The sequence below is a fragment of the Pteropus medius genome, unplaced genomic scaffold (genome assembly GCF_902729225.1).
Source record: "Pteropus medius unplaced genomic scaffold, Ma_sr-lr_union100, whole genome shotgun sequence".
Classification (NCBI taxonomy): Eukaryota; Metazoa; Chordata; class Mammalia; order Chiroptera; family Pteropodidae; genus Pteropus; species Pteropus medius.
In genome coordinates this window covers 1536188-1561827 of record NW_024342474.1, presented here as the reverse complement: position 1 = coordinate 1561827, position 25640 = coordinate 1536188, and the positions used below count along the sequence as shown (strand labels likewise).

The following is a 25640-nucleotide window of genomic DNA, read 5'->3' as shown; positions in this document are numbered from 1 at the left end:
AACAACTCAGAAGAGCCACTCCCCACCTCCCCACCCCCCGCCTCGTCCTTCAGCTGGCCGTCCAGCCCGGGGCTGAGGCTGGACCTGGCAGGAAGGAGGCAGGGAGCTGGATTTCAGGTAAGGAAGGCAGAACTTCCTTACCTGAAGTGGAAGAGTGGAGGAGTAAAGGGCAGAGAAAGAGACAAACATCTACGATTAAAAAAATTTTAGAGCAAGAAGAGAGACTTAGTGGAACACCTGGGGGCTGGTGAGCAGGGGACAGGACAGCCCAGGGGGAAAGTGGCAGCGCTAGGGGCACCGGAGACAGGAGGCTGGAAAGAGGGACGCCCGGAGGCGCAGGAGTTCAAAGATTCGGACAAGGTTACGGGGGCTACCAGGGCCGGGTCTCACCGAGTGGGCTACGCCCCACAGGAACACGCCCACCAGCGGGTCAGCCGCCCGGAACACCTTCACCTTCTGCTGCACGAAATGCTTTTTCTTGGTTTTGGAGGCGAAGCCGAAACCTGGACCGGGAGCCGCTGTCGTCGCCGGTACGGTGGCCGGCGGAGCCGAGGAGGACGCCATGGTCTCCCGCGTACCCGACTGAGTGGAAGTCGGAGCCGGGAGCTATCCGGGCTTCCGACCCCGGAAGCGGTGCTCACCTGCGCCGCCGTCACGTGACCGGAGGCTGGCCCGCAGGCGCGCGAGCAGGGTAGGGCGGGGCTGGCTCCGCCCCCCGGCGCCTGCCCGCCCCTGCGCTGGTGCGGTAGGTGGGCTCACCTGGCGCAGGCATGCGCGCCCGGAAGCTGTGCGCCCTGAGGGCTGCGCGCAGATTGCGCGGCATTGGCTGGTCACCCAGGCAAAGGGGCTACAGCCTGGGCTGGCCTGCTTCATTCCTTGGTCGAGGGCTTCTTTGCTACGAAGTCGCCATCTGCCGGTTTTGCCCAGTTTCTAGGAGTAACCGCCAGCCTGAGGCTAACCCAAAAGCATTTCTTTACGAAGTAAGAGAACGCTTACGTAGTTTTAATATATGTGCTTTTAGAAGGGCCACTCTGCATCATTATAGAGGGTGACTGGAGTACTGCAAAAGTCTAGGCACGCACGAGATGATGAACTAAAACAGTGGCTGATGGGATGGAAAGAAGGGGATGTCATCTAGAGGTATAGTTTGATGTCCGTTTGGAAAATTCTTAGTGATGTGAGGTTTGAGGGAAAGGGGAACACAGCATGAATCCCAGGCTTCTCGCTAAGGTGAAGAAAGACAGTGGCGACATGAAAAGGAGCAGTTTTGGCGGAAAGATGAGTTCAGTTTGGAACTCGTTAGGTGCACCTGAGGACAATTGGACATATGGGCCCCGAGCTCAGCAGAATGGTCTGTGCTGAGAACACAGATTTAATTAATGTTGTGGAATATGTGGGTGTGGATGACATCTCCCAGAGAGAACAAAGAAAGAACCAAGGGCTGAACCCTGGTATAGACCAGCTTTTAAGAAGCTGGTGGGAGAAGATTGAGGGGGTGGCTGGAGAAGAAACCAGGACAGCAGGGTCACATAAACCAACGGAGTCTAGTTTCTAGAAGGAAGGAGTGGAGAACTGTCAAATAACATGGAGAGGTGAAGCAAGACAAGTACAGAGAATTGCTCATTGTACTTGGTAACTAGTGACCTTTGGAAAAGCATTTTCAGCAGAACAAGAGTCAGAACAAAGTGGGCTTAGAAATGAGTGGGAATTTAGGAATGGGGATGGAAAGCCTGAGACTTTTTCAGGAAATCTTGTAAGAAAACAAGATGGGGAGTCACTAAAAGAGAAACACAGTAAATGGGGAGACTTTTAAGGGAGACCCTACAAGGAGAAGAGAAGAAATTGATACAGAAGTTAACAAAAAAGATACATACTGCCCAATTCTGCATTGCTTTTAGTTATTTTATATATAGGGGGTTCTGAGTGTCTCTAGAATGAAGGATCTAGAAGGGACTTGCTTTGGCCTGGAAAAGGGGGATTTAGCGCTTGTCAGGAAGGACAAAGGAGAGGATCTATATAGATATATGTGAGTGTGTAGGTCTATGTGTGGGGAGATGAAGAATTTCATCCTCAGTTGCCTTGATTTTCCCTTTGAAGCAGACAAAGTATTGCCTAAGAGAGGAAGATGAGACGGAGTCTTGAGTGAGGGTTTAGACCAATTGCCCTGGGGGGTGGGAGAGGAAACAGCAGGGATACACAGAAGGAAGGTTAAGCAGCACGGAAGGTCCAGTTAGGTTTGCAGACTCTTTGTTTTTAATTGCCCAAGCGTTTTGGTTGTGCGGTTTTCTCCGTTCATCCCAGCAGCTTTGAGGTAAGAGCAGAGAAGATAGGTAGGGGTATATTCTAAAATGTGGGTTAGGAGGGTGATTGTGGTAGATGATTTTGGGACAAGAGATTTGAGCTGTTGGCAAAGTCAGCATAGAGATGCACTGGAGAAGGATGGGATTGATGCTGGGACTAAGGTGATGGTCTGGGGAAAAAATGAGACCATTTTTTGTTAAAAATTACCAATAACCTAGATAAGTGTTCACCAATAGTGGAATGGTTGAATAAGTTATAGGATAACTACATGAAACTATATATCTATATTTTAATGAGATATATCTATATATATTGACATGAAAAAATTCCTCAGGATATATTGCCAAGTGAAAAAAAAAAGTGTGTAAATAGATAGAAGAACATCTGGAAGGATATATACCACACTGTCAAATACCATAATATGCAAGGAAAAGAGAGAATGGAGAGGGAAAAGATTTACAACACTGTAGAGTCATCATTGAATTTATTTTATTTTAAAGATAATCTATGTACATCAAATAAATACACACTGGGGTTTGTGCAGTTTGGTTTGTCTTCCACGCTAGCATGCAACATTTTGGCAGATGTGAGTGGGCAAGCCAGGTGCCCTCTGTGGTGACCCTGGCTCTCTGAAATGGATATGGTGAGTGTCGGTGGGGGAGGGGGAGGAGGAGGAGGAAGATGTGGAGTGAACCTTCTGGTGAAGGCTTTGTGTGTGTATGTTATTTCTGAGTTATGTAAGTGAATTATATTTCCCTTACATCTTGCTAAAAAGAAGGCTGCTTCTTCGGTCACCTCTCTCCTCATCTGCCCCTACACCTTCACAATTTCTTATATTTTTTAAAAGAATCATTTGGTGGCAAGATTACATAAAACCCACTGGATTCTTAAGTGTCCTCCTGGTAAATATTAGCACAAGTCTACAGGTATACACGTTATCTTCTTCCTCTCTGACTGGGTCTGGAGACAAGTGTGGCTCATCGACCCACCCTTGCCCTCTTTGCTATGAATTGCAAGCTTGGGACAAGGAAGTCAGATTGAACCCCTTTACTGAGAACAGTGGTTTTCAAACTACTCTACAGAACCCTCAGGGTCTCTTAGGACTGTTCAAGAACTCCCCAACGAAAGAAGCATTTTCCATCAAATAAAAAAAAATGCAAACTGCTCAGGTCTGCATCATTTAGTTATTTCTTATATCAGGGTTCTCTATAAGATTTGTTTTGAAAAATGTTTGAATATCACTACCTTAGATTTATTCCACATTTCTATGGTACTTTTTCCCTGCACTTCTCCTTAATTGCTAATAGGAGCCCAACAGGTCAAAGGAAAAGGGACTACTTTTCTTGAAAAAGTCTTGGGCCAATACAGCCTATATTAACCAACTGGCAGTCCTTGAGCTTTCTTTCCTGACTTAGAAGCTAGGAGATGGTTGCCCTGCTGCTGGGGGATCCTGTTTTTCCATCCTAGCTAAAACTGGATATCTGAACACCAGATTTTCTTGATTTAGACTGGCTTGTAACCTCCACTCTCCATCCCTGCAGTTACCTGGAAAGCCACCTTAGCACCATGTGGAAGGAAAGGACATCTCAAACCAAAACATAGTCCTATCAATTACATGAGGGGTAGGGAGCCTGGGGAAAGAGAGCCCCTAGTTCAAGCCCTCGGGCTCCTCCGCCTCGGGAAAATCTGCCCTGCCCTTTCTTTAAAGTGCACTTACGAGATGGGGACGTTATAGAAAGAACTCTTTTATGGAAAATTTTTTTTTTTATGTATATTGGGGAAAAGGCAGGCTCCAGCTTGAAAGGAAGGCATCTCAAGATAGCTATTTTACCAGTGAACTGGAAACCCCCAAACCAAAAGGTCGAAATGGGAAGAACATGCAGCCCAAGGAATCCAGCTTATGTGGCAAAAAATGCTTAGGAACTTCCCAGTCTGTTTAACCTCAAACCCAAAGAAGCAATCATTTGACTATCCTTGCTTATAATTATACCATGGACAGATGAGCAACCATTTGACAGACTGTTAGAAGGGTCTGCCTCCTCAATTTTTCAAAATATTTCAAAGCAACTCTAGGTTCTGGTCATTAGCTGTGGCGTTGAGACTATTAAAAGGAGTTTGGAGAAGAAAGAGAAGTGATCCCTTGAGCAAGCCATGTTCTCAGTCATCCAAGGAGGAATAGGAAGAGGGAGGCAAAAGGCAGATTTCAGAGGGCAGAGATGCATACCTGGAATCCCTTGGTTTGAGTGAGGGGGGTGTATGAAGAAAATCCATATAATTTAGTAGTCCTTCCATTTTACCCTCTACTGTGCTATATGTGAAAGAGGAGGAAGGAAGAGTCTATTTCTGTATCTTATGATGCTAAGACATTCTTCTGCTTAAGGCTTTGTGTGTGTGTGTGTGTGTGTGTGTGTGTGTGTGTGTGTGTGAAGGATCACAGCCCTCTAGCCCTGTTTTTCCTTTTATCTCCATGACTAACACCACGCAGTGTGAGAGACGTATATATGAGAGAAAGAAGAGACATATGCCCTCCTCCCTATTGCCCCAAATGAGGAGGGGTATACTATGCTTAGAAATTGCTAAATACATAATTAGATACTTAGAGAGTAAAACAGACATAGCAGCAGCTTTTGATAAATAGATACAGAGTACAAAGAGATACAGAGTAAGAGAAGACATCAAACAATACAGTCAAACAACAAGGATTGGGGAAGGAGTTAGCATCAGAGACCACAGGTTTGCAGCATGCTGAGAGAAGAGGCCTCAGTCCCTTTTAGAAACTGGAGAAGAAAGAGAAAGAGGTTGTGAGGAACCACCTGCAGCCCAGCCACTGAAAAGGAACAGGGTGACATTTATACATACTTTGGTTTACAGTCCTGTTCCATTAATACCAACAACCAGACACCACCCTCCCAGCCCCTGCTCCTCTACCCCAGATCTTTCTAACTCCTTCCCCATTCCTATTTCTTTGCTTCTCATGCCTTTTTGCTTGTCTGTGCCTGGCCTACTACTCTGGAAAAGCCCTGGAGAGGGCTCGGCTGGATGCAACCCGGTAAGAAACTGGCCAAGTTCTCTCATTTCTAGTTCTCCAAGGATCCAAAGTGGACCAAAAAAAAAAAAAAAAAAACTTCGGATCCCAGTGCCCATTTCTTGGCCCTAAAGCAACCATGGTGAGAAGTCTGGTGGGCACACAAGAACCAGAAAGGTGCCTGTGCTATTAGAGGAGAGGACCTAGGGATAGAGGTAGAGAAGGCTTGGAGGTAAGGACACAGCTGTTTTCCATCTCACAGAGCAATATGAGAGAGGAGTGCTGACAATGCACCTGGAGAAACAAAAAGTTAGACCCCGAGCACTTTCTAAAGCTTATTGGTGACATATAGATATAATGAGTATAGGACACAGGTACAGAAATAAATCAAACATCTCCTTTACTGGAGATGTCTTAGAAAATACCTATCCATCCAAAATTATTTTATAGTGGAGGCAGAGGGAGGATTGAATGATCTCCCAAGGTCTCCTAATATCTAATGCATCCTGTGACCTAAGGGTGGCTCTGGATCCATTTGCCTTTTTTCACTTCTTTTGACATGTGGCAGTGACCCCTAGTGGCAGAAAGGCAGTACTGTGGTTACTACTACTGCTGCAGGGAAAGCATAAGTGGGGAGGGGAGATCAGAGGACCTGGGGCAGTGTGACTGTAGCTCCTAGGACGGAGAAAACAGAAGTTGGGGGACAACTAAGTAGTAAAAGGTTTGAGATGATAAATAAAAGTGGGAGAAATAAATAGGCTGAGGGCAAGAAAGGAGGCAACCTGAGGCTGGTCAGAGGAATCGGCCTGAAGCTACCTGAAAGTGCAGGTATGCAGCAGTCCAGTGGGAGATTAGCTGGCCGCAGTCTCTTGGTGGAGAGGGAAAAGCTTGGCCTGGTCCTCAGCCTCATAGCCGCATGGCAGATCACTCCTAGAAGAAGAGACCCACCACAATCACAGCATTGTCAGCCCTGTATAAATGAAAGCATTCCTCTCATTCCGCTTTCATAGCATTCCTATGAGATAATAAAGGGCAGGGACTATTCAGGTTTTACAGGAATCCAGGGAAAAGCAAAGCCACAGAGATGGAGCTGACTTGCCCAAGATCACAAAGTTCTCCAAGGTAGGAGAGAAACCAAGGGTATCAGATTATTCCCCCAGCCCCATCACCAGAATACGGAGAAGCCACAGATGGGATTGGAGGAGGGGCCAGTATTCTGCAATGAGGCAGGGCAGTGATGGCAAGACCAATTCTCCATTTCCTTCCCCCCAACCCCCAAGGCCCCAGGGAACCTTTAACTAGGGCATGAGGGAAATTTAATCATTTCTTCCAGTCCCACCCAGAGAACCCAGGAGCAGTAAGGACTTGGTGTACCTATTGTCATTGATATCTGTAGCGTTTCCTGAAGAGATCATCATTGAGAACATAAGATTAGAAGAAAAAAAAGGACTGGGTGTTAGAAACAGTCTTCCTAACCCCTCTCTCACCCTAATCCCTTAAGAAAGAAAGGTGATTCTTTGAAGCATAGCTACATCTGGGTCTGTGGCATGCTATCTACAACCACTCCATACTACATCATTTTATTTGAGAAAAAGCCTTCCTGAGCCCTCACAAAGGAGAGTAGAGGAAAGGAAGGTAACGGTAGAGACAGGCATGGTAATAGGAGGAATCTACTTCTAAGAGTCCAAGATCCTGAAGGGACGGGCAGTGTTCAACCTGTAGGTACAGGGTCACTTACTTTTCTTATACTTTTCAACTTGCCCTCGGGATCCCAAAGGCTGGTGACCCATCTTTTTCACTTACCATTGTCCATGTTGGCCTTCTGGTAGGAAGCCAAGGGGCTGCCAGAAGACATGGTCCCACTGCCGGTACAGGAGTTTGCAAAGCTGGATGGAGCAGAGGAGAGAGATGCAGCCTTTGGCACCTACCCCCACTATTCCAAGGACCTTCATCCACACTCACCCTCTGGAATGGAGCCATACACCTCCCCCCACCACCAGAGAACAAAGAACAACAAACATGGTCGCAGCTGGGAAGGCAGCCTTCTAATCATAGATGTGAAGTTGAGAAAGAGTTAATGAAGCTACTTAGGAAATAATTAAGTTTCACCCAATAATTGACCCAACCTTATGCCTTATAGGGTACAGAGAGCCTTAGGTCGGGACTCTAGTCCATGCCCATGGTCACTCACTACATATCTGAGGTGGTGCTAGGTGCAGGCTGCAGGTACAGATTCTGGTAGTTCTGGAAGAGGCTGTTGGTATAACTGATGCACTCGGGGCTTCGGGTACCATAGGGGTTGGTGGGTGAAGATGCTGGGTAGTGGCCAGGCCGGACGGGTTTGGCTGTGGTAAAGAAAAGAAAATGACCCTGAGGAGGCTATTTGTTACCCTGCAGTTGCCCTGGTCCACTGAAATCATTTAGCTAGAATTGAACTAGTCACCTATAATTCATTTTTATACTTTTTTGGGGTGATGGTAGGGTGAGGTGGCGGGGCATGTGGAGTAAGAAGCAATGATCTAGTTGCTTGACATGTAGGAATTTGCTGAATTTCCCCAGGTGGTAACTCCACCTTGCCTACTGCTATCCACTCTCCACTCACCAATCTGAGCAGAATGGCCCCTCTTGCCAGAGCTCTTGTACCGAACAGCCTCCTTGATGCGGTCCACCTCCTGCTGGTACCGGCGCTTGTCCTTCATGGCGCCCTCCTTGGCTTCCTTCAGTGCACCCTCCAGGGCCTTAACTCTCTCAGCCGTAGCCCTAAGTCGTTTTTCCAATTTAGGAAGCTCACAACGCAGATCTGCATTGTCACGTACCAGCTGTGGGGTGAGCCCAGGGAAAGAGGCGGAAAGAAAAGCAAGGGACCCAAGAGAGAGCCAGCAGTGGAATGGGGATGCAGGTGGGGAGACAGAATAAAGAAAAATCAAGTCAGAGAAGACAGAGACCATGCATGCTGTTTCCTCGAAAAGCCTTACTCCCTTTACCTAACGTGCTGTTTTAGCCAGTTTTTTACCTCTTCTTGAGCAAATGGTGGTCAGGCATTAAAAAGTCACATTTTTTTTCTGGGCAGCAAAATGTGCCAACTCCATTGTAGCCCAGAACTCTTGTAACAGCACCCTGTCCGAGTCTCCTCCTGACCTAGACATAACCCCCTCAATATCTCACAGCTTATGCCAAACCAACAGCCCCAGGGCAACCATGGGGATGAAGCACCCCTCACCCAGAGATAGCTTTATGGGCATGCATAGGGCGGGGCAGCGAGAGCACAGTAGCAGTTTGGAGGGTGGATATGGCATTGAGTGCAGGTGAGGTACAGTGCAGAGCAGGAGCAGAAGCTGGAATACAGGAGTCCCCACTCACCCCTAACCCCCACACATACACACAACGACGCCCCATAGGAAGGAAAGAAAATGTTTGAGGTTCACAAACATTTGTGCTCATTACCTTCACAGTCCAGGATTTCCTGGGCTGTCCCTCCCTCATTTAAATTAAGCTACAGTGTGATAGCAACCACCTTGCAGCCAGAAAAGACCTCCTGATCTTTTTAGAGGGTCTCACACATGACTGGGAGCACTACAGATTGCCAAAGGAGCCGGCCTTAGAAGATATCAGGGAAATCAGTGTAGCTGGGAACAGTAGCAGAAAGGGCAGAGCTAGAAACACTTCTGTGCCCCTTTAATTTTGGACAATTTACAGATTATAAACAGTGTTTTGCTGTGATAATTGTTTAGCTTAATTAGTAATGGGGCTGTAGCTCTGGCTATGTAAGATTCTGTTGATGGAGAAATTTCTACATCTCTCTCATTTTCCTTTCTAGCCTCATGTCTGCTGCGGTAGGAAATTTTGAGGATCTATCCTATAGGTAAGTAGTTTTGGGTCTTTGGGACTTGGAGCAGAGGCAGAAGCTTCAATGAGGTGTTGGGAGTGGGGAATAGCCTGTAATTTCCTGACATATGCCACAACATGGGTGAACCCGGAGGACATTACGCTAAGAAATAAATCAGTCACCAAAGGACAAATACTGTATGCTATTCCACTTATGTGAGGTAGTTAGAGTAGTCAAAATCATAGAGGCAGAAAGTAGAATGATGAGTGCCAGGGGTTGAGGAGAGGGAGGAATGAAGAGTTAGTGTTTAATGGGTACAGAGTTTCATTTCTATAAAATGAAAAGAGTTCTGAAGATGCATGGTGGTGATGACTGCGTAACATTATAAGTGTATTTAATACCACAGAATTGTACACTTAAAAATGATTAGGGTGGTAAATTTTGTTATGTGTACTTTACCACAATAAAAAAAAAATTGGGGAATAAAGCAATATAACATGCATTCAGATAGAGAAGGAAAATGAACACATGGAAATGAAAAAGAATGGCGGAACTGATTACAAATGTTTCTTTCATGTCTTTCAACTTTTCTATAATGTTGTTACACTGTTTTATATAAGCAAAGTGCCCCCTCTAGAGATAGCAGTAAAGCCCTCTGCAGGCCTAAATAAAATAAACTCTGTAGGCTGTCACTGGATTTTTTTCATTATTAAAAAAAGCAAAAAAAAAAAAAAAGTACTGAGTATTTACTATATCTGCTGGGCAGAGCACTGGGAGGAAAAGAAGTTTAAGCTCAAGTTTGGCGAGAATATGAGTTTAAGTGGAATTTTAAGATGGATTTGAAAAGAAGGAAATGAAATATAGGTTAGGGTTTATCTTCTGAATTAGTTAGTAAAAGAGCCCGTTGACAGACTGTTGCATCTGTCTTCAAGTCTCAACTATTTGGCTCTGTCCGCACCAAACATTTCCTGTCCAGACTCCTTTGGACTGCCCCTTCTACCTCCCCGCCCCATACCTTTGAAACCCAGTCATCCACCTAAGAAACCGCAGCAGCAAGGAGGGGGACAGAGAGGCAGCAACTTAATACACAGGAGGTTTGCATGGCCCCAATCAGGGGCTGGATGGGCCATCTAGAGGACATCATTGAATTTCCCTGCATGCCTGCCCCAGGCCTAAACAGAGAGAGTTCTCTCCATGAGAGAAAGCCCAAATTCCCTGGCTTCTTTCTGTCTACTTTACGTGTCTGGCTAAAGTCTGACTAGTATCCTCGGGTATAGTTGCAGCCCCATGCCTCTGAACTCCCTATCACTTTCAACCTCTCTCTCCAACAATGTAGGCCTGGGGATTCCACTTTGAGAGAGAGGCAGGTTGGGAGCTTTGAGAAGGGAAACCAGGCATGGAACAAAGAACAAGGTAAAAGTGGAACCAAATATGGTATAAAGAAGGGATTAGTGGGAAAAGTAAGGAAAACATGCAAGTAGATTTCCCTAAATCCAGGGGGCCTCTGAGCATTTGGTATCCCAGGCATCTGGCCTTGAGAGTTCTCTTTACCGCTTCCCCCCACTCTTACCTGTTTGTGAACCTTTGTAAGCTGTTCCAGGTTGTTCTCAAGAAAGGAAATCTTCTGCTTTTGGGAGTGAATCCCCCCACTGTCCTCGGGCTCCATTTCTGCACTCTGATGAAAGACAGAGGGAAAGACGTGGTTGTACTGAAGCTGAACAGGCCCCATGCCAGCCAGCCCCACAGACCAGGGGCTGGAAGAACCTGAGAACTGGAGGACAAGATGGGGGCTGGGAAGAGCCCAAGTGAGGGTGGCACTCACTTTCTTGACTCGAGTCGTGACGTCTTGAACGAACAGCTTGCGAAGGTTGTGGAGGGTCTGGAGTTCCCGGGCCTGGAAAGAATGATAAAAGACTGGGATAGCCAAATAACAGGTCACTCTTCCCACTTCAAAATTACTGGAACCTTCAGTCTGTCTAGTCAAGTGAGTGTCACTCATCCTTTGAAAAAAAGTGTGCCTGATTATGCCATAGACTGACTTTGCAGAGAACAGGAGGAATGAGGTTAGAAAGAAATCAGGAAGAAAAGAGAAAGTCCCCACACCCTGTTAACTCACAACTGTCTCCTCCAGCCCCTTGAGGTCCTGCTTGGACTGCTCATGTCGCTCGTACAGAAATCTGGAGGAAGGGGAAAACAGAAGAATCTCTCAAGATCCTCCTTCCTCCCTTTCTCCTCCCTCCTCCATTCCTTTTATTTATTTATTTATTTTATTACTTATACAAGTTACCCGTCTTCACTGTGCAGAATAGAAAGAAGAAAAAAGCAAGACATGTTTCATAAAAAGCCCATGATTTTACTACTTACAGATCAAACCACCATTAACATTCTCGTGTCCATCTTTCCAGACTCTTTTTTTCTATGAATGTACATCCCATATGCATTTTATGGGATCATAACACTCACACTTTTTTGTAACCTGAGTTTTACACTTAACATCTTTCCATGTCAGCTAATATTCAACAGAGGTTATTTCTGAAAGTCTCCTTCCCCCGAACCCCTTCTCTACTCATCAAATTATTCTTTTGAGGAATTGCTTCCTATGGTCACCATATTCACATCTTCACTGCACCCTGCCTCTGCAGGTGTGGCTGAGTGGCAGTTGGAGCCTATGTGGCTGTGGGTCTGCAGGCGGACCCATCACTCACGTCAGCTCCTGGAGTTTGGTGCTCTTCTCATGTTCTTCATTCTTCAGCTTCTCATAGTCAGCCTGAAGCTTCTCTAGCTCTAACTGGAGCTTCTGATTCAGGCTGCAGAGGGCAAGGAGATATTGGAGAGAACAAAAAGATATGAATGATGGAGAAAGGGAAGACCAGCTCCTCAAGCATTTTCCCTCTTTTACAAGTGAGTCCAGTTAGAACTGATGCTTCTACCTTCAGATATCACAGGCTTAGGCCACTGCTTCCAAGACAAAGTAAGAAACCCTGAACTATCTAATCAGAAGAGCCTCAAGGATTAGGACTAGTTCTTATGCCTTATACCTCCTGGAGCTGGACTGCAAAATCATGTTATCGTTGGAGGAATGATACATGGAAGTTAAAGAACTGGATCCTCGGCCAAGAGGGATGGATCATCTGAGTGGGCATGGCAAGGTGAAAGAACTGAGTGGAAACCAGAGCCACCCTCAGGAATTCTTACTCTTTGAGTTCATCGATGGTCTTCTGCTTCTCGTTGATCTCATCCCGGAGCCGGGCCAGCTGCCGGTGGTGGGCCTCCCGGTGACTCTCCATCTGTAGCTCCAGGGCCTTCTGCAAACAATGCCATCTCAAGCTCAAAGCCAGAGTCCCCAACACCAGTTCAGCAAGGGCCAACGCAGTTCTGCCAGGCCCTGGTTATCCCCATACCTTCCCCACTCACCTTCATTTCGTCTGCATCCTGTGTGTCTGGCTCCTTGTCCTTCAGGGCCACTTCATGTACTGTTTCTGAGAGAAAGAGAAAGAGGGGAAGACAGCATATATTACATCTACCTCTTCCAGGAAGAATTTCACTTTGTGACCAGAGCTCCAGGCAAGGCAGGGGACATCTACCCAGAATTGGCCCACAGGGATGTGCTTCTGGATAGGACAGCCCCATATGATGTAGCAGGGACAGAGGACAATGGATTGTGTACAATAAGCTACATGCAAAAGCTTGCTAAGTAGCATATGAGTTAGTCTCCGTGATTTTAGTCTCATGCTTTGGGTGAGTGTGCTGTCCAGTGGTTTCTTTTGATGTTTGTCACTTTCCCTCCATGCACTCTCTGGGATCCCAGATCATAGGATGGGTGGATTAGAGATTTAAGAAGGCCTCACCCTGGGCCTGGAGCTTGGCCAATTCATCACTCAGGGAGTCATAGGACTCTTCTAGGTGCCGTTTCTTGAGCTCCATGCTCTGCATGTATTCTGTAAGTGAGCGGATCTTGGCCTCATGCTGGTGAGGGAAGGATTGGTGAGAGGAAGAAGATGGATGGAGCAAAGGATACAACTTTGGGCAGTGCAGACCTCTGTAAACTCCAGCTCTCCTCTCAGGCCCTCCCCTCCTGCCATGCCTTCCGTGAGGATGCAGGGTCCAGGCTATTCCTCCGGAGACCTTTACTTTAGACCACATCAGCTCAAAGGCCAATGTCCCCCCGATCCTTTACTTCTCTAGTCCAGACTCTCCCCTGCTACCCCAAGCTCTTCTGTCTTTGACTTCAGTCGACCCTAGGCCCTTGACATAAAAGTAGGTCCTAGGAGTTTTATCCCATAACCACAGAGGCACCCTCTTATCCCACAGCGTGCAAAGGTTTTCAACCTCCAGCACTCACCTGGGAGATGAGGAGCTGGCAAGATGAGAGCTCCCGCCCAGTCACTTCCATCTTGCGATGACATTCAACCTGGAGGTTCTCCAGCTGCCGGCACCGCTTGACCACAGACTTGACCTCCGATTTGATTTTGCTGATGTAGAGTCGGGCCACGGTAAACTCCTCCTCGATGGCCCCACTGATTTCCACTGGCTGTTGGGGGAAAGGAAGGGAAGAGGTGCTCTGCTGCAGAAAACCTTTTATCCATTCTCTTCCACTCTGCCTATCCCCACACACCCATATACAGAGACTCAGGTGCGACAGGTATTCTCCAAATAACTTTTAGCAGTTCTCTATCACCTGACATTTCACATTATATCCCTCTAACTGCACTTAAAGATCCAATTCTGACAGTCACTCGCTTCCATCTTATAAAGTGATATGTTTTTCTTTTGCAGTCATACTGTTCCGCTTAATCACCCAGATGGGTCATTATCACTGCCACAGATCTGCATATATCATTTCTAAATCTGTGCCCCCTTCTCTTAATCCTGCTTTGAGCATATCTCCATTGCTCCTTTATTCAGCAGCCTTTAGAAGGTGTATTTTCAGTTGATTCTGTACAAACCTCTTCTTGTTTTCCTGTGTCCAGTTTGAGGGTGTGTTTCTTGGATCTTCGGCCTGCCTTTCTCAAGGGCCTGGGTTGTTCTGCCTTGCATCTCCCACCAGTGCCCAGAACAAGAATGACCTAAAAGCCTGCTACCTCTTTCTTCACTCACCAGTTTAATCTCTCCGTTGCCCACGATGACACTGAACTCACTCAGGTCCTTCATCAGCCCGTTCAGCACCTCAGCAATTCGTTTTCGCTGGTGTCCACTGACCTCCTGTAGCCGCTGCAACTCAGACTCCAGGGACAGCATGGTGGCCTAGAGATAGCCCCTCAGGTCATCCCATCACCACCTTTCTGCTCCCTTCCCCAGCCCAGGCAGAGGCCTCTCCCTTCATGCATGACCCTGACAGCTGCTATGGCTGCTATGAAGAAAACATAGGCCCTGCAGAAAGGTCTGGAAAAGAGAGGGATCAAGAGTGTAGTAGGCCAGTGGAGGAAGGTCTCACAACACACTGAACAGCAGTACAAAGGTACAAACATTATGCAGCCCTGGAAGGAAGGAGAGGTCCCTTTGGATGTGGAGGATGTTCTGAGGCCAGGGAGCACTTAGATTCAGGTCAGCCACTCACCACCTTCTGAGACAGCTCATCCACCAGAAGCTGGTTCTGCTGGCTCTTTTCTTCCACCTCTTGGGACTTCTGGTCGTAGTTCACAGCCAGCTCCTCCAGGGCCTGCAGCACTTCCTTCACCTCATCCTTAGCAGCATCGTTCTCCGACTGCAGGTGGCTCAACTCTTGCTGGACCTTCTCATTGTCACCTCGAGTGGACACCAGCAGCTTCAAGGGAGAGGGGAGGCATGTGAGAGAGTCTGCTGCCACTGACCACTTCTGTGGCCACATGGTCTGGGGAAGCTGAGCCCCCGTCCCAGGCATAGCTCTAGGAGAGTGGCCAGGGCCAATATAAGAGTCAAGAGGAAGTGGGCTTTAGGCTTCTTAGAAATAAGGCATCAGAGATATAGAGAACAAACTGATAATTGTCAGATGGGAGGGGTTGGGGGCTGGGTGAAAAAAGTGAAGGGATTAAGAAGTACAAATTGGCAGTTACAAAACAGTCACAAGACGTAAAGTACCTCATAGAGCCTATAGTCAATAATATTGTAATAACTATGTATGATGCCAGGGGGGTACTAGATTTATGTAAGATTTATGTAGATTTATGTACTAGACATTTGTAAGTTATACAAATGTCTAACCATTATGCTGTACACCTGAAACTAATATAATATTGAATGTCAACTGTAACTGAAAAAAAAAATTTAATTTACTCAAGCTTGGCTTTACCTAAATAAATAAATAAATAAATAAATAAATAAATAAATAAATAGGGCAACAGAATGAAGAATCACCTAGACACCAATTAAGTCCCCAAACTTCTATAGTTTTGGAGGTAACTAATCTTAGCTGAATGCTCCTTATTCCATCTGACTGTAAAAAGATCTTTCTTTTTAAGCCTTCCAGGGATGAACACCTCTCTCCTCCATGTCTTGCCCTCCTCCTCCCCATTACCTCTTCCTGGTCCAGCATTTGCTGCTTGAGCTTCTCTATGAGCTGGCTCTGCTGGTTGATCTCATCATCCTGTTGGAGGCAAGAGGGAAAGATGGAGCGAAGGGAAGCTAGTCGTTCCAGTTTAGCCTTATGGGATTGAGGGAGCAGTAGGATCCTAATAAAATCCAGATACTATAGGCTTTGAATTAAAACCCTCATATCCTAAAAGAACATCTTCAGCTTCTTTCCTCAACTTCTACCCTCACTTTTAAATTCCTTTCTCCCTGGAAGTTGGTATAACCTTGACAATACACAGCAAAAGGCTTAAAATGTTCCCTGGAAGTTGGTATAACCTTGACAATACACAGCAAAAGGCTTAAAAATCCTTGTCTATGGCCATGCCACCCTCAACAAGCCCAATCCCGTCTGATCTCGGAAGCTAAGCAGGGACGGGCATGGTTAGTACTTGGATGGGAGACCACCTAGGAAGACCAGGTGCTATAGGCATAAAAAATAAAAAATAAGGGATTGTAAGCTGACAAGGTCCTTGCAATCTGTGAGGTCAACCAAGGGTTGGCTCACCTAAAAAATAATAAAAATAAATAAAATTTTAAAAAATGTTCATATCCTTAACCTAGACATTCTACTCTAGTGCTCCATTCTAATCAAATCATTCAAAAGCTAAGTATTATGTACAAGAGGCAAAGTTAGTCATTTCATAATAATTTATAAAACAAAACAAAACGAAAAACTAGAAAGCCTGTAATAAGTGAATGGTTAAATATATTCTGATAAATGGACTGTTAAGCAGCCATTTAAAAATACTTTTATGAAGAACTGTTAAAAGAAATTGTTCATTATATAATACTGAATGAAAAAAATTGAATGCAAAGTTACATATACAGTATATCTCAATTGCGTGGTATATGTACAAAGAAAAGCAAAATGTTAATAGTGTTATTTCTGAATGGTGGAATGATGGATGATTTTAATTTCCTTCTATGTATTTTTATTTATCTTCTACATTTTCAATAATGAGCATTTATCCATTTTAAAACCATAAAGGGGCCATATAAGCTAATTTTTAAATCTCTCACTTCTCTCCCCACTGGACTCACCGGTGCCCTGCCTAACTGTCCTCACCTTGTCATCAAGCTGCTTGTAGAGGCGGCGGATTTCCTCCTCATATTTCTGCCGCTCCTCGGGCGCAATACGCACCACGATGGAGGAGTTGTCATTCACTGGTGTCTCCTCGCAGAGCTCAGCTCCCAAGGTTGCATCCTCCCCGGCCAGGCGCTCTGTCTCAGGCACATTCTCTCCTGTTGAAGGGGCAGAACAAGGTGAGGGATGGGAGAAGGGAAAGCGGCATCCAACAGTCCTTTCTCTCTCACTTCTCAACACCAAGACTTCCAAGACTCCTTCTCTCTTGCCAAGTGGACCTTTTCGGGGGTGGGGGAGTATGGTAGTCAGGCCCTTGCCCCTTCCCTCATGGCCGCTCTGCTGCACTCCTCCAGAAATATAGCCCTTAAGCACGACTCCAGACAGGACCCTCTCTGGCTCCCTAAGCCCCCTCCCTCTCCTCCTGTCTCCTGTGCCTGCAGGTCCCCTCTCTAACCATTGCGCCAGCGGCTCAGCTCAGCCTCCAGCTTTGCAATTGTTTCCTTCTGAGCCTTTGTCTTTTCCTTCTCCTTCTCATATTTCTTCTTCCACTGCTCAGCAGTCAACTCTAGATTCACTGAGGCAGTGTTCTTAATAGTCTTTGCCCTGGGTGAGGAGAAGGGAACAAAGAGACAAGACCTCCACTAAGGCTCACGTGACGCTGAGGGGAGAGAGCGGCAGGGGCTGGGCAGGGAGCTAGGGACCCCGCCACTGACCGCTGCCCAAACATCAGGGTAGACTTGGTCTCTGCATCATTGTAGCTGGATGGTGAGCAGCAGATGAACATAGTTGTCCGGCAGTTTCCTCCCAGGGAGTCCTGGAGAATCCGTGTCATTTTGCTATCACGATATGGAACATAGCTTTTCTGGAGTAGGAAGATGTGAATCAGAAAAATAAATTTAAGAGGAGAATCAGAAAGGACAGTGGTGCTGACTAGAGATTGGGCAATCCATGAATAGGGGCATGGTAAAATGGCAGCCTCAGGAGAAGGTGGAGGAAGAGAAGGTGGGAGATGGAGTAGAACTTGAGGGGTGAGGGGACCGTGCTCACAGTGCCCTCAGCCAGCGCAGAGATCACATTCCCCAGGGCTGACAGTGACTTGTTGATATTCTTTGCCTCATCCAGGACGGCTCCCTCTGCTCCAGTCTTGCTGACCTACCAGGACATTAAAGGACGAGTATGTCATGCAAAGGGAGAGGGCTCTTACCACCTATTTTCCATGTAGTGGGGCTCAGCCCAAGGAGGGGAGAGAACAGGGAAAGAGGACAAAGAAGGCCCTTCCTGTTCCCTTAAATTCTCTTGCCAAAGGCCATCCCTCCTGTCTACATTTTATCCATATTATGTGACCCTATTTATATGAAATGTACAGAAAAGGCAATTCCATAGAGACAGAAGGTCAATTAGTAGCTGCCAGGGGGTGGGGGTGGGGTGGGGAGAATAGGGTGTGACTGTTAACAGATGATGAAAAATTTCTGGAATTTGTGGTGATGGTTACACAATCTTGTAAACATCCAAAAAACCACTGAATTGTACACTTTTAAATGGTGAACTTTATGGAATATGAATTATGTCTTAATTTAAAAAGTCATTTTGATTTTAAAAATGACCACCCCCCACCCCAGACTTCCTTCCCTCCCCATCCCACCCCCACAAGATCCTCAACCTTCTCGCTCCCAGCCAGGTCCACCAGATACAGCTTCCCACTGAGCTTCTGCTCAGTCTCCATGTTCTCCTGCTTGATGTTGATGAGGAAGATGCTATGGCTGCGAGAGCTGTGCTCATTCATGTCTGTGGGAAGAAGAGAGAAACATTCCTGGTACCAACTCCAGAGGACTGAAGCCCTAAGCCTGGCTTCTCCTGTCTGCCATCCCCACCCACCAAGAAAGAGGGTGCTGCCTGGACTAGCCCTGCCACTATATCTCCCAGGCAGCAGGGTCACACAAAGAGGGTCCCTTCTCCTCTGGAAAACACAGTCTTCCTTTGCTATCTTTTGAGTCCTTCAGCCCCCAAGGGCACAGAGGAAAGACAGACCCCAGACTCAAGAGCCCCTTAAATCCCCACTCACTGGTGACAGCCACATGACGGTTTGATTTCCCCTCGTCAATCACATCTAAAATCTCCTCTGGGCTGGACACAAAGCGTTCAGTACAACCCTGCAGGGAGCAAATGGACAATGACCCATAAGCTTTGATCTGCAAATTAAATTACCTGCACAATAATGAAATGACCTTTTCAGACAGTGTCCTTTCCAAGCCCCCAGACTCTCCCCGGCCCCTTGTCGTATCTCACCCCTCCAGGAGATCCACCCTCCAACTTTTAGATTACTGGTCTAACCTCTTCCCATACCCACACTCTCAATGCACTGGCCTGGGCACCTCTATCCCCACTCTCACCTTGACAAATGGCACCCGGTTCTTGTCCTCATGCACAGACAGATTTGTCTTGGTCACTGAATCAAGACAATATAGGGTGAGCAAAGCCAGAACTTCTACACTCCAACCCCCAAGCCCCCGCACTATATAGTCTGCTCAGATGGTCGTTTCTTCTATGTGCAAAAGGGAGGAAGACTTCCCTGTGAAGCCTAAACTCCTTGTATGTGCTGAAGACTCAGTTTCTCACCCTGCAGGATTCTAGCCCCAGGGGTCCAGCTTGTCTCAGGCTGTTTATATGTCGGCCTGGGCATCTAAGCTCATACTCTGACCCTTTCAGTTTTTGGAAGTCTTGGTAAGTAGCGGCAAGGAACATGGGTATGAGTGTGTGGCCCTTGTGTGCCCTCTGCATCTCTTGCCAAACATACCTAACTCCAAGAGCAGTGTGATCTTTCTCTTCCTTGCCCTCCTCACACCCCCACGCACTTGCTAGAGTTAAACACCACTTACCATCCAGAAGGTCACGAATTTTGTCCAGGTAAATCTCAAAGTAAGAAACCTGGTTAGGGAGAAAGGAGGAATATGAAGTGAAGAAGATATATCTTAAGGAATCTCAACCTAATGTAACCTTCTCCAACAGTAGTAGTGAGAGTAAAAGAACAGAAGAGACTATCTTGGGGGAGAAGAACTGAGGTAATCAGAGGGAGAGAATAAATTGGGGTGCCCAGGATCTTGGTGGTTTCATACTAGATCTGTTTTTCCCAGTCCCCATCTGACGATGCCCAGGGTCATTCCCTGATCACCTTGATGTGGAACTCAAGATTCTCATCCATGGAATAGATGTGGTTGAAGATGTCTCGGGCAATTCGAGGAATAATTCCCATCAGCTGAGGGTCATGCAGCTTTCCCTGGTGAGTAAGGGTATTCCAGAATGAGGCTGGGGCTCAGGAAGAATGAGACCACTCAGAGGCGTGCAAGAGACCACAAAGGTAATAGTTGACAGGAACCATACTAAGTTAGGAGACAGTCACTGTCATGTCTACCTTTTAGTGGAAAAAGGAGAGAATCAGACAGTCCTTTGGACTTCCGTTGCTGCTGCTTTTCCAGATCAAAAGAAGAAAACTGGAGTAGTGGAAAGAACAAACTGCAGCAGGCTGAAGGGATTCTGTTACACTCCCACTAGAATATGGCCCCTCAGTTCATCCTTGGGACCCAGCTACCTCTGAAATAGGCAACCCTGGATTCCTAGCTCTTCTCTCACTGAGATTCCTTGGCCTCCCAACATCACTCCCTGCTCCTCACCCTTCATGGAAGTCAGAATCCTCACCTCCATAGTATGTGTTTTTCCTGAGGATGTCTGTCCATAAGCAAATATGGTGCCATTGTAGCCAGCAAGGACATCTGGAAGAGATGGTGGAGAAAAAGCACTGGTGGAGAGAAGTGGGGGAGGGAATGGGGAGCTGGAAAAAATGCATTCTAAAAATGCATCCATTACCTTTGACAATCTGCATGGCACATGCATGATAAACTTGCTCCTGAGTCGTGTTTGGGGGAAATACACGGTCAAAGACATATGGCTTTCCCTGGAGTGGAAATAAAAGATGGTAGGGTATGAGAGAGAAGAAATACTGAAACCTCTTCCATCAGTCTGAGAAGGCACTTGTTCTTTAACCATCCATATGCATGGACAATTATGGGGATGAGGGAAACTAGAGAGAAACAAAATTTAGTATTGCTATTAAGAGTTGTGTCCATGTGGTAGAGAGTGTCATTGAGGAGTGTCACACAGTGAGATTGTGTGAGGGGATCTCAGTCTGGGTATGATGATCTAGCACTCCACCACCGTGGACCCCCCACACTGGGAAACGAAGTGGGAAAAGACAACAGAAGCACAGGCTACAGAGAGGACATAACAACTCATTAACATTAAAAATCTGCCCCAAGTTTAAAAATATCTTCCTCAATAGATCCATATGTCCTGATATGGAAAGACCTTCAAGATGTGTCAGGTGAAAGATGCAAAGTTAGAGACCGATATATAGTATGTTCCCTATTATATAATGTGTGTGTGTGTGTGTGTGTGTGTGTGTGTGTGTGAATCTATATTGAGCTGCTGAGCTGCTGTGGAAACATTGACACAAGCTCCCTTTAGAAAGGAATATAGAAAATCAGAAATATGGGTCTCCCTTTAAGGAAGCAGCTTTAAGTAAAGAGAAAATGAAGCACATCACTCAAACCTACAAGTACTTTGCTTAACTCAGGTAACATGTTATAAATCATGTGTGCTGATAAGAATGCTAAAGATACAAAATATTTACAACCCAAAGAGCCAAACAAAGAATATATTTGATATCTAATCATATTAAAGGGAAGATCTCTGGTAAGATTAAATGAAACTAAGCTTTTTCTCCATCATGTGACAAATTTCTCAGTCCTGATTACCTGCCATTCCGTATAAAGAGATCATGATTTAGTTGTCAAATAGTTTCACTACAAAGCCCATCTTTATCCAACTGAAACATAAACCTTTAGGTCTATGGACATCAGAATCTGGGAGACACATTTTAACTAATTAAGGAAAGTCATGAAACTTGGCTAAAGCTGGAGATGTGGCTCTAGGTATAGTTACAATAGCACATCAATTTATATATATTTCTAGAAGAAATTACACAAAAGTATGAACAGTGTTTACTTTGGGGAGAGAAACTGAAAAAGCAGAGGCTTTCATTTTTCATTTTGTATCCTGGATTGTTGACATGTTTAAACCATGTATAAGTGTTATATTTTTTATTTTTTGATGTCAATGAAGATGAGACAATAGTGCATTATTTTGTTTCCTTCTTTTTACTTCTTTGCGTAAAGGAAAACTAGTAAATATTATTTTTAATATTGATAAGATTTTAAAAATTTGGCTTATGACAAAAATCTACCTGAAATCGTTATCTCGTCTTTGTGGTAAAAGCCTCTGAAACCCAAAAAACAGACTCCACCAAGAGAAAGAAGTTGTGAAGGCACTCTATAGAGAAGGGAGTACTATAAACCGAGAGCATCTTTCTTTTTTTTAATTTTTAAAAATTACTTATTATTATTTATGCCTCCAGCACTTGGTCTTCCTAGGTGGTCTCCCATCCAAGTACTAACCAGGCCCAATCCTGCTTAGCTTCTGAGCTCAGACATCAGGCTTGTTCAGGGTGGCATGGCCATAGACCATGGACCATGGCTCCACGAGGGTGTGTGAACCCAGGACCTTCTGCTTGTAAAGCAAGGGTGCTAACTGCTACACTATGGAACCATGTCCAAGATAGCATCTTTCTAGAAGACAATTCTATTAACTATTTAAACGTCCATACTGTTTGTACTCTGTACCAACAACTCCAGTGCTAGGAATTCACTTTACAACACTTGCTCAAGCATTTAAAGAAGTTCACTGCAACTGTGTGTATTAAAGAAAAACCAAAAACAATTCAAACATCCATTAAGAAGATGTTGGTTATAATCCTACCACATTCTACCCCTGTTAAAATGAGCCAGGTTGGTTTAGATATACTGACATGTCCAAGATCCATTGTTAAGTGAAAAAATAAAAACAATGTATATTATGTGATTACACTTTTAAAAAGGCGTATGGATAAAATAGCCTTAGAAAAAAAGATAAAGAAGACTATACAGACCTGTTAATGGTAGTTATCACTGGAGAGCAGAATGACGGAACTTATACTTACTATATTTTTCTGTGATATTTAAATATTTTATAATGACAACATATTGCTTTGAAATTAAAAAATAAAACATTACAGATGATGTTATAAAAAATATGTAATGACATGACAAGGTATGCATGAAAAGCAAAAAGGTGGTTTTTAAAATAGTAAGCAATGTTAAAAAAAAAAGTATGCGAAGGATGATTCCATTTCTGTAAAATCAAATATGTATATGTATACCTTGCATAGAAAAACATGTTAATAGTAGTTATCCTTGGACAGTGAGGTTTTAGGAGTTTTTTGTTCTTTTGGATTTAGATTTAAAACTTATTCTAAAATAAAGATATGTGATTTTTAAATAAGAAAATTTTAGGTTTTTAAAACAAAGCTAATATTCTTATGACATAAAGAACTCTCATAAATTAGTAACAAAAAGACAAACTAAACAGAAAAAAATGGACAAGAGCTAGATACTTACAAAGGAATACAGATGTTCAACATTTTTGAAGAAAAGGAAACTAGAACAGTAACATCATTTTGTACCTATTAAGCTGGAAAACAAAACAATTGTAATACTCCTTGTAGCTGAGGGTTCAGGAAGTATAATTTCCTTAAAATGAGTACCTTCATTCTTTTCTGGTAGGACTGTACACTCAAACTTTTTTGGGTGTAATTATATATGTCCATTGACCCAGATATATTTGTAGCCAATACTTAGCCACAAGAGTGTTTATTATCGCACTGCTTATAATAACAAGAAATTAAAAACAACTCAAAGGAATAACATTTAGGGGACTGGTTTAGATAAGGAATTGATTAAATTATGGCATGTGCATATATTTTATTCTTTGCTATTTAAAATGATGTCATAATAGAAGATTATGACGTGTTGAATGAAACAACTCTAACACAAAGACGTGTTGAATGAAACAACTCTAACACAAAGAGCACAGACTGTATTATTCCCTTAATATGAAGTTCAAGAATAGACAAAGCTTATCTATAGTGATAGAAGTCAACATAGCCATTGCCTGGGGATGATACTGACAGGAAGAGGGCACAAGGGAGCTTTTTAGGGGTGAAGGAAATTCTCTAGATCTCATTCTGGGTAATGGTTACATGAGTGTCAAAATATGTTATAAAATTCATCAAGCTATTTGCATAAGATTTGTGGACTCGCTGTACATAAATTATACCCCAGTAAGTGCTATCATGAAATACAGCATCATAAAACAATGGCTCCTAATATATGAGTTGATGCACAACCTCATTGATAATAAGAGAAATGCATATTAAGACTAAGAAATACCATTTTAACTTATCAGAGTGGCCACAATAAAAGAGTTTGATGATGCACTGCATTGATGAGGGCATATATAAACTGGGCCACTCTATGAAAGGCGACTTGAAACTAGCTCTTAAATTTTTAAATGCATATACCTTACGCCCTCCACTTCTAAAAATGTATCCTACAGACATACTGCACATATGAAAAAAATTATATATACAAAGTCATTCAGTTGTTTGTAATAGCAAATGATTAGGACAACCGTAAATGCCCATCGATAGGGATCTGGTTAAATAAATTATAACATATTATACAGTTATTAAAAAGAATGAGATATATCTCTATGTGCTGATATAAAAAGATCTCTGAGACTCATTTTTTTTTTAAAAAAGCAAGGTACAGAACAGTATGTATACTATGCTACCCTTTGTGTTAAAAAAAAAGAAAAGCATATGCGTGTGTATATGTATTTGCTTATAAATGTGTAGTATGCTTTCAGAAACATCCACAAGAAACTTTGCCTTCTGAAAGGAGAACTGGGTGGCTAGAAAAGAGGGGTAGGAAGGAGGCTCACTTTTCATTATACACTTTTTTATGTTATTCAAGTTTTGTCACATGTGCATGTAAGACTTATCCAAAAATTAAACATTTAAAAAATAAAATTATCTAAAAATGATGGTAAAATTTTTTTAATGAAAAAATAGCTTACAAAACAACATATAGTTATGATTTATTTTTAATAAAATTGATATATGTATATATGCAGGAAAAATAAACACCAGAAACAAATACATCAAATTGTTAACAGTGTTTTCCCTGGGGTGGTGGTGGGATTTTTGACTGATTTTTAGTTTCTTCTACGTGCTTTTGTTTTTAACTTAGTCAACAATTAAAATATATTAGTGTGCAATCAGGTTATACTTAATATTATTAAAGAAAAATCTACCTTGATTCTTTTTTTTTAAGGTGTGAGTTAAGTTTATAGGTTATTCATAGGACTTTCGTGAATTTTCCATCCTTTTTACCTGTAGAGTTTATCATTACACTTCATTACAAAGAATAAAATCCTTATTACATAGAATACAATCATAGTGTTACAACAAACAGATTTAGACAAATTGATGTCTCTCCTCCTCAGTGATAATATCTTTCTTTTTAAAATTTAATTTAATTTTTTTCATTGATTCTTGAATTGTTATCTAACTCAATGTTTCTTGATTCTTGAATTGTTATCTAACTCAATGTTTCTCCCATCTAGTGGCCAAGAAACAGAAACAATCAAGACACACCTATCTCAGGCCAATGACTCTCACCTCTTCTCTGCCAATGATGTCTATCCATGCTTCTTGAAGCCAGGCATGCAGCCAAAGGGGATTAAATATAACTCTCAAGCCAACCTTGCCCCTCCCTTCTTCCCTTCTGGGAACACCGGCACCAACACACACACAAGAAAGAATTCCAAATGGTGTTGTGGACTCATTAAAATGGAGGGCGCTCTCC

At 44.0% G+C, this 25640-nt stretch overlaps 1 protein-coding gene, 1 long non-coding RNA gene and 2 pseudogenes across 13 annotated transcripts in view; 2 read left to right on the top strand and 2 right to left on the bottom strand.

Annotated features, from left to right (window-relative positions):
* KIF5A (kinesin family member 5A) overlaps positions 1-25640 on the bottom strand; it is a 44521-nt gene that overhangs the window by 10457 nt on the left and 8424 nt on the right. For 5 of the 8 annotated variants that reach the window (XR_005653454.1, XM_039865778.1, XM_039865774.1 and 2 more), the window contains exons 3-28: positions 20647-20734; positions 20479-20552; positions 19955-20059; positions 19662-19710; positions 19176-19231; positions 18848-18935; positions 18446-18570; positions 17833-17937; positions 17499-17647; positions 17240-17388; positions 16768-16943; positions 15646-15714; positions 14710-14916; positions 14250-14396; positions 13495-13683; positions 13001-13118; positions 12567-12631; positions 12348-12457; positions 11858-11959; positions 11269-11329; positions 10975-11046; positions 10723-10827; positions 7929-8145; positions 7518-7671; positions 7130-7212; positions 6143-6256 (exon numbers count right to left, since the gene is read on the bottom strand). Coding sequence is in view for 7 of the 8 variants with exons in the window: in XM_039865778.1 (XP_039721712.1) it covers positions 6143-6256; positions 7130-7212; positions 7518-7671; positions 7929-8145; positions 10723-10827; positions 10975-11046; positions 11269-11329; positions 11858-11959; positions 12348-12457; positions 12567-12631; positions 13001-13118; positions 13495-13683; positions 14250-14396; positions 14710-14916; positions 15646-15714; positions 16768-16943; positions 17240-17388; positions 17499-17647; positions 17833-17937; positions 18446-18570; positions 18848-18935; positions 19176-19231; positions 19662-19710; positions 19955-20059; positions 20479-20552; positions 20647-20734 (2977 nt within the window). In the remaining variant the exon portion in view is untranslated. Of the gene's footprint in view, positions 1-6142; positions 6257-6700; positions 6729-7129; positions 7213-7517; positions 7672-7928; positions 8146-10722; positions 10828-10974; positions 11047-11268; positions 11330-11857; positions 11960-12347; positions 12458-12566; positions 12632-13000; positions 13119-13494; positions 13684-14249; positions 14397-14709; positions 14917-15645; positions 15715-16767; positions 16944-17239; positions 17389-17498; positions 17648-17832; positions 17938-18445; positions 18571-18847; positions 18936-19175; positions 19232-19661; positions 19711-19954; positions 20060-20478; positions 20553-20646; positions 20735-25640 lie in introns of those variants that run through there. The other 3 variants (XM_039865779.1, XM_039865777.1, XM_039865780.1) reach the window with 3 other exon arrangements.
* LOC120604964 (uncharacterized) lies at positions 726-25536 on the top strand. Of its 5 annotated transcripts, none has more exons than XR_005653458.1 (6): positions 726-980; positions 9144-9188; positions 13464-13645; positions 17908-17959; positions 19917-20062; positions 25399-25536. It is a non-coding gene; the product is annotated as an uncharacterized LOC120604964 (long non-coding RNA). The 5 variants fall into 5 exon arrangements; XR_005653457.1 differs by lacking the exon at positions 726-980 and adding an exon at positions 6254-6448; XR_005653456.1 differs by lacking the exon at positions 726-980 and adding an exon at positions 6254-6448 and having other exon boundaries at positions 7156-9188.
* On the top strand, positions 16013-16131 carry LOC120605176 (uncharacterized; annotated as a pseudogene).
* On the bottom strand, positions 22244-22359 carry LOC120605135 (uncharacterized; annotated as a pseudogene).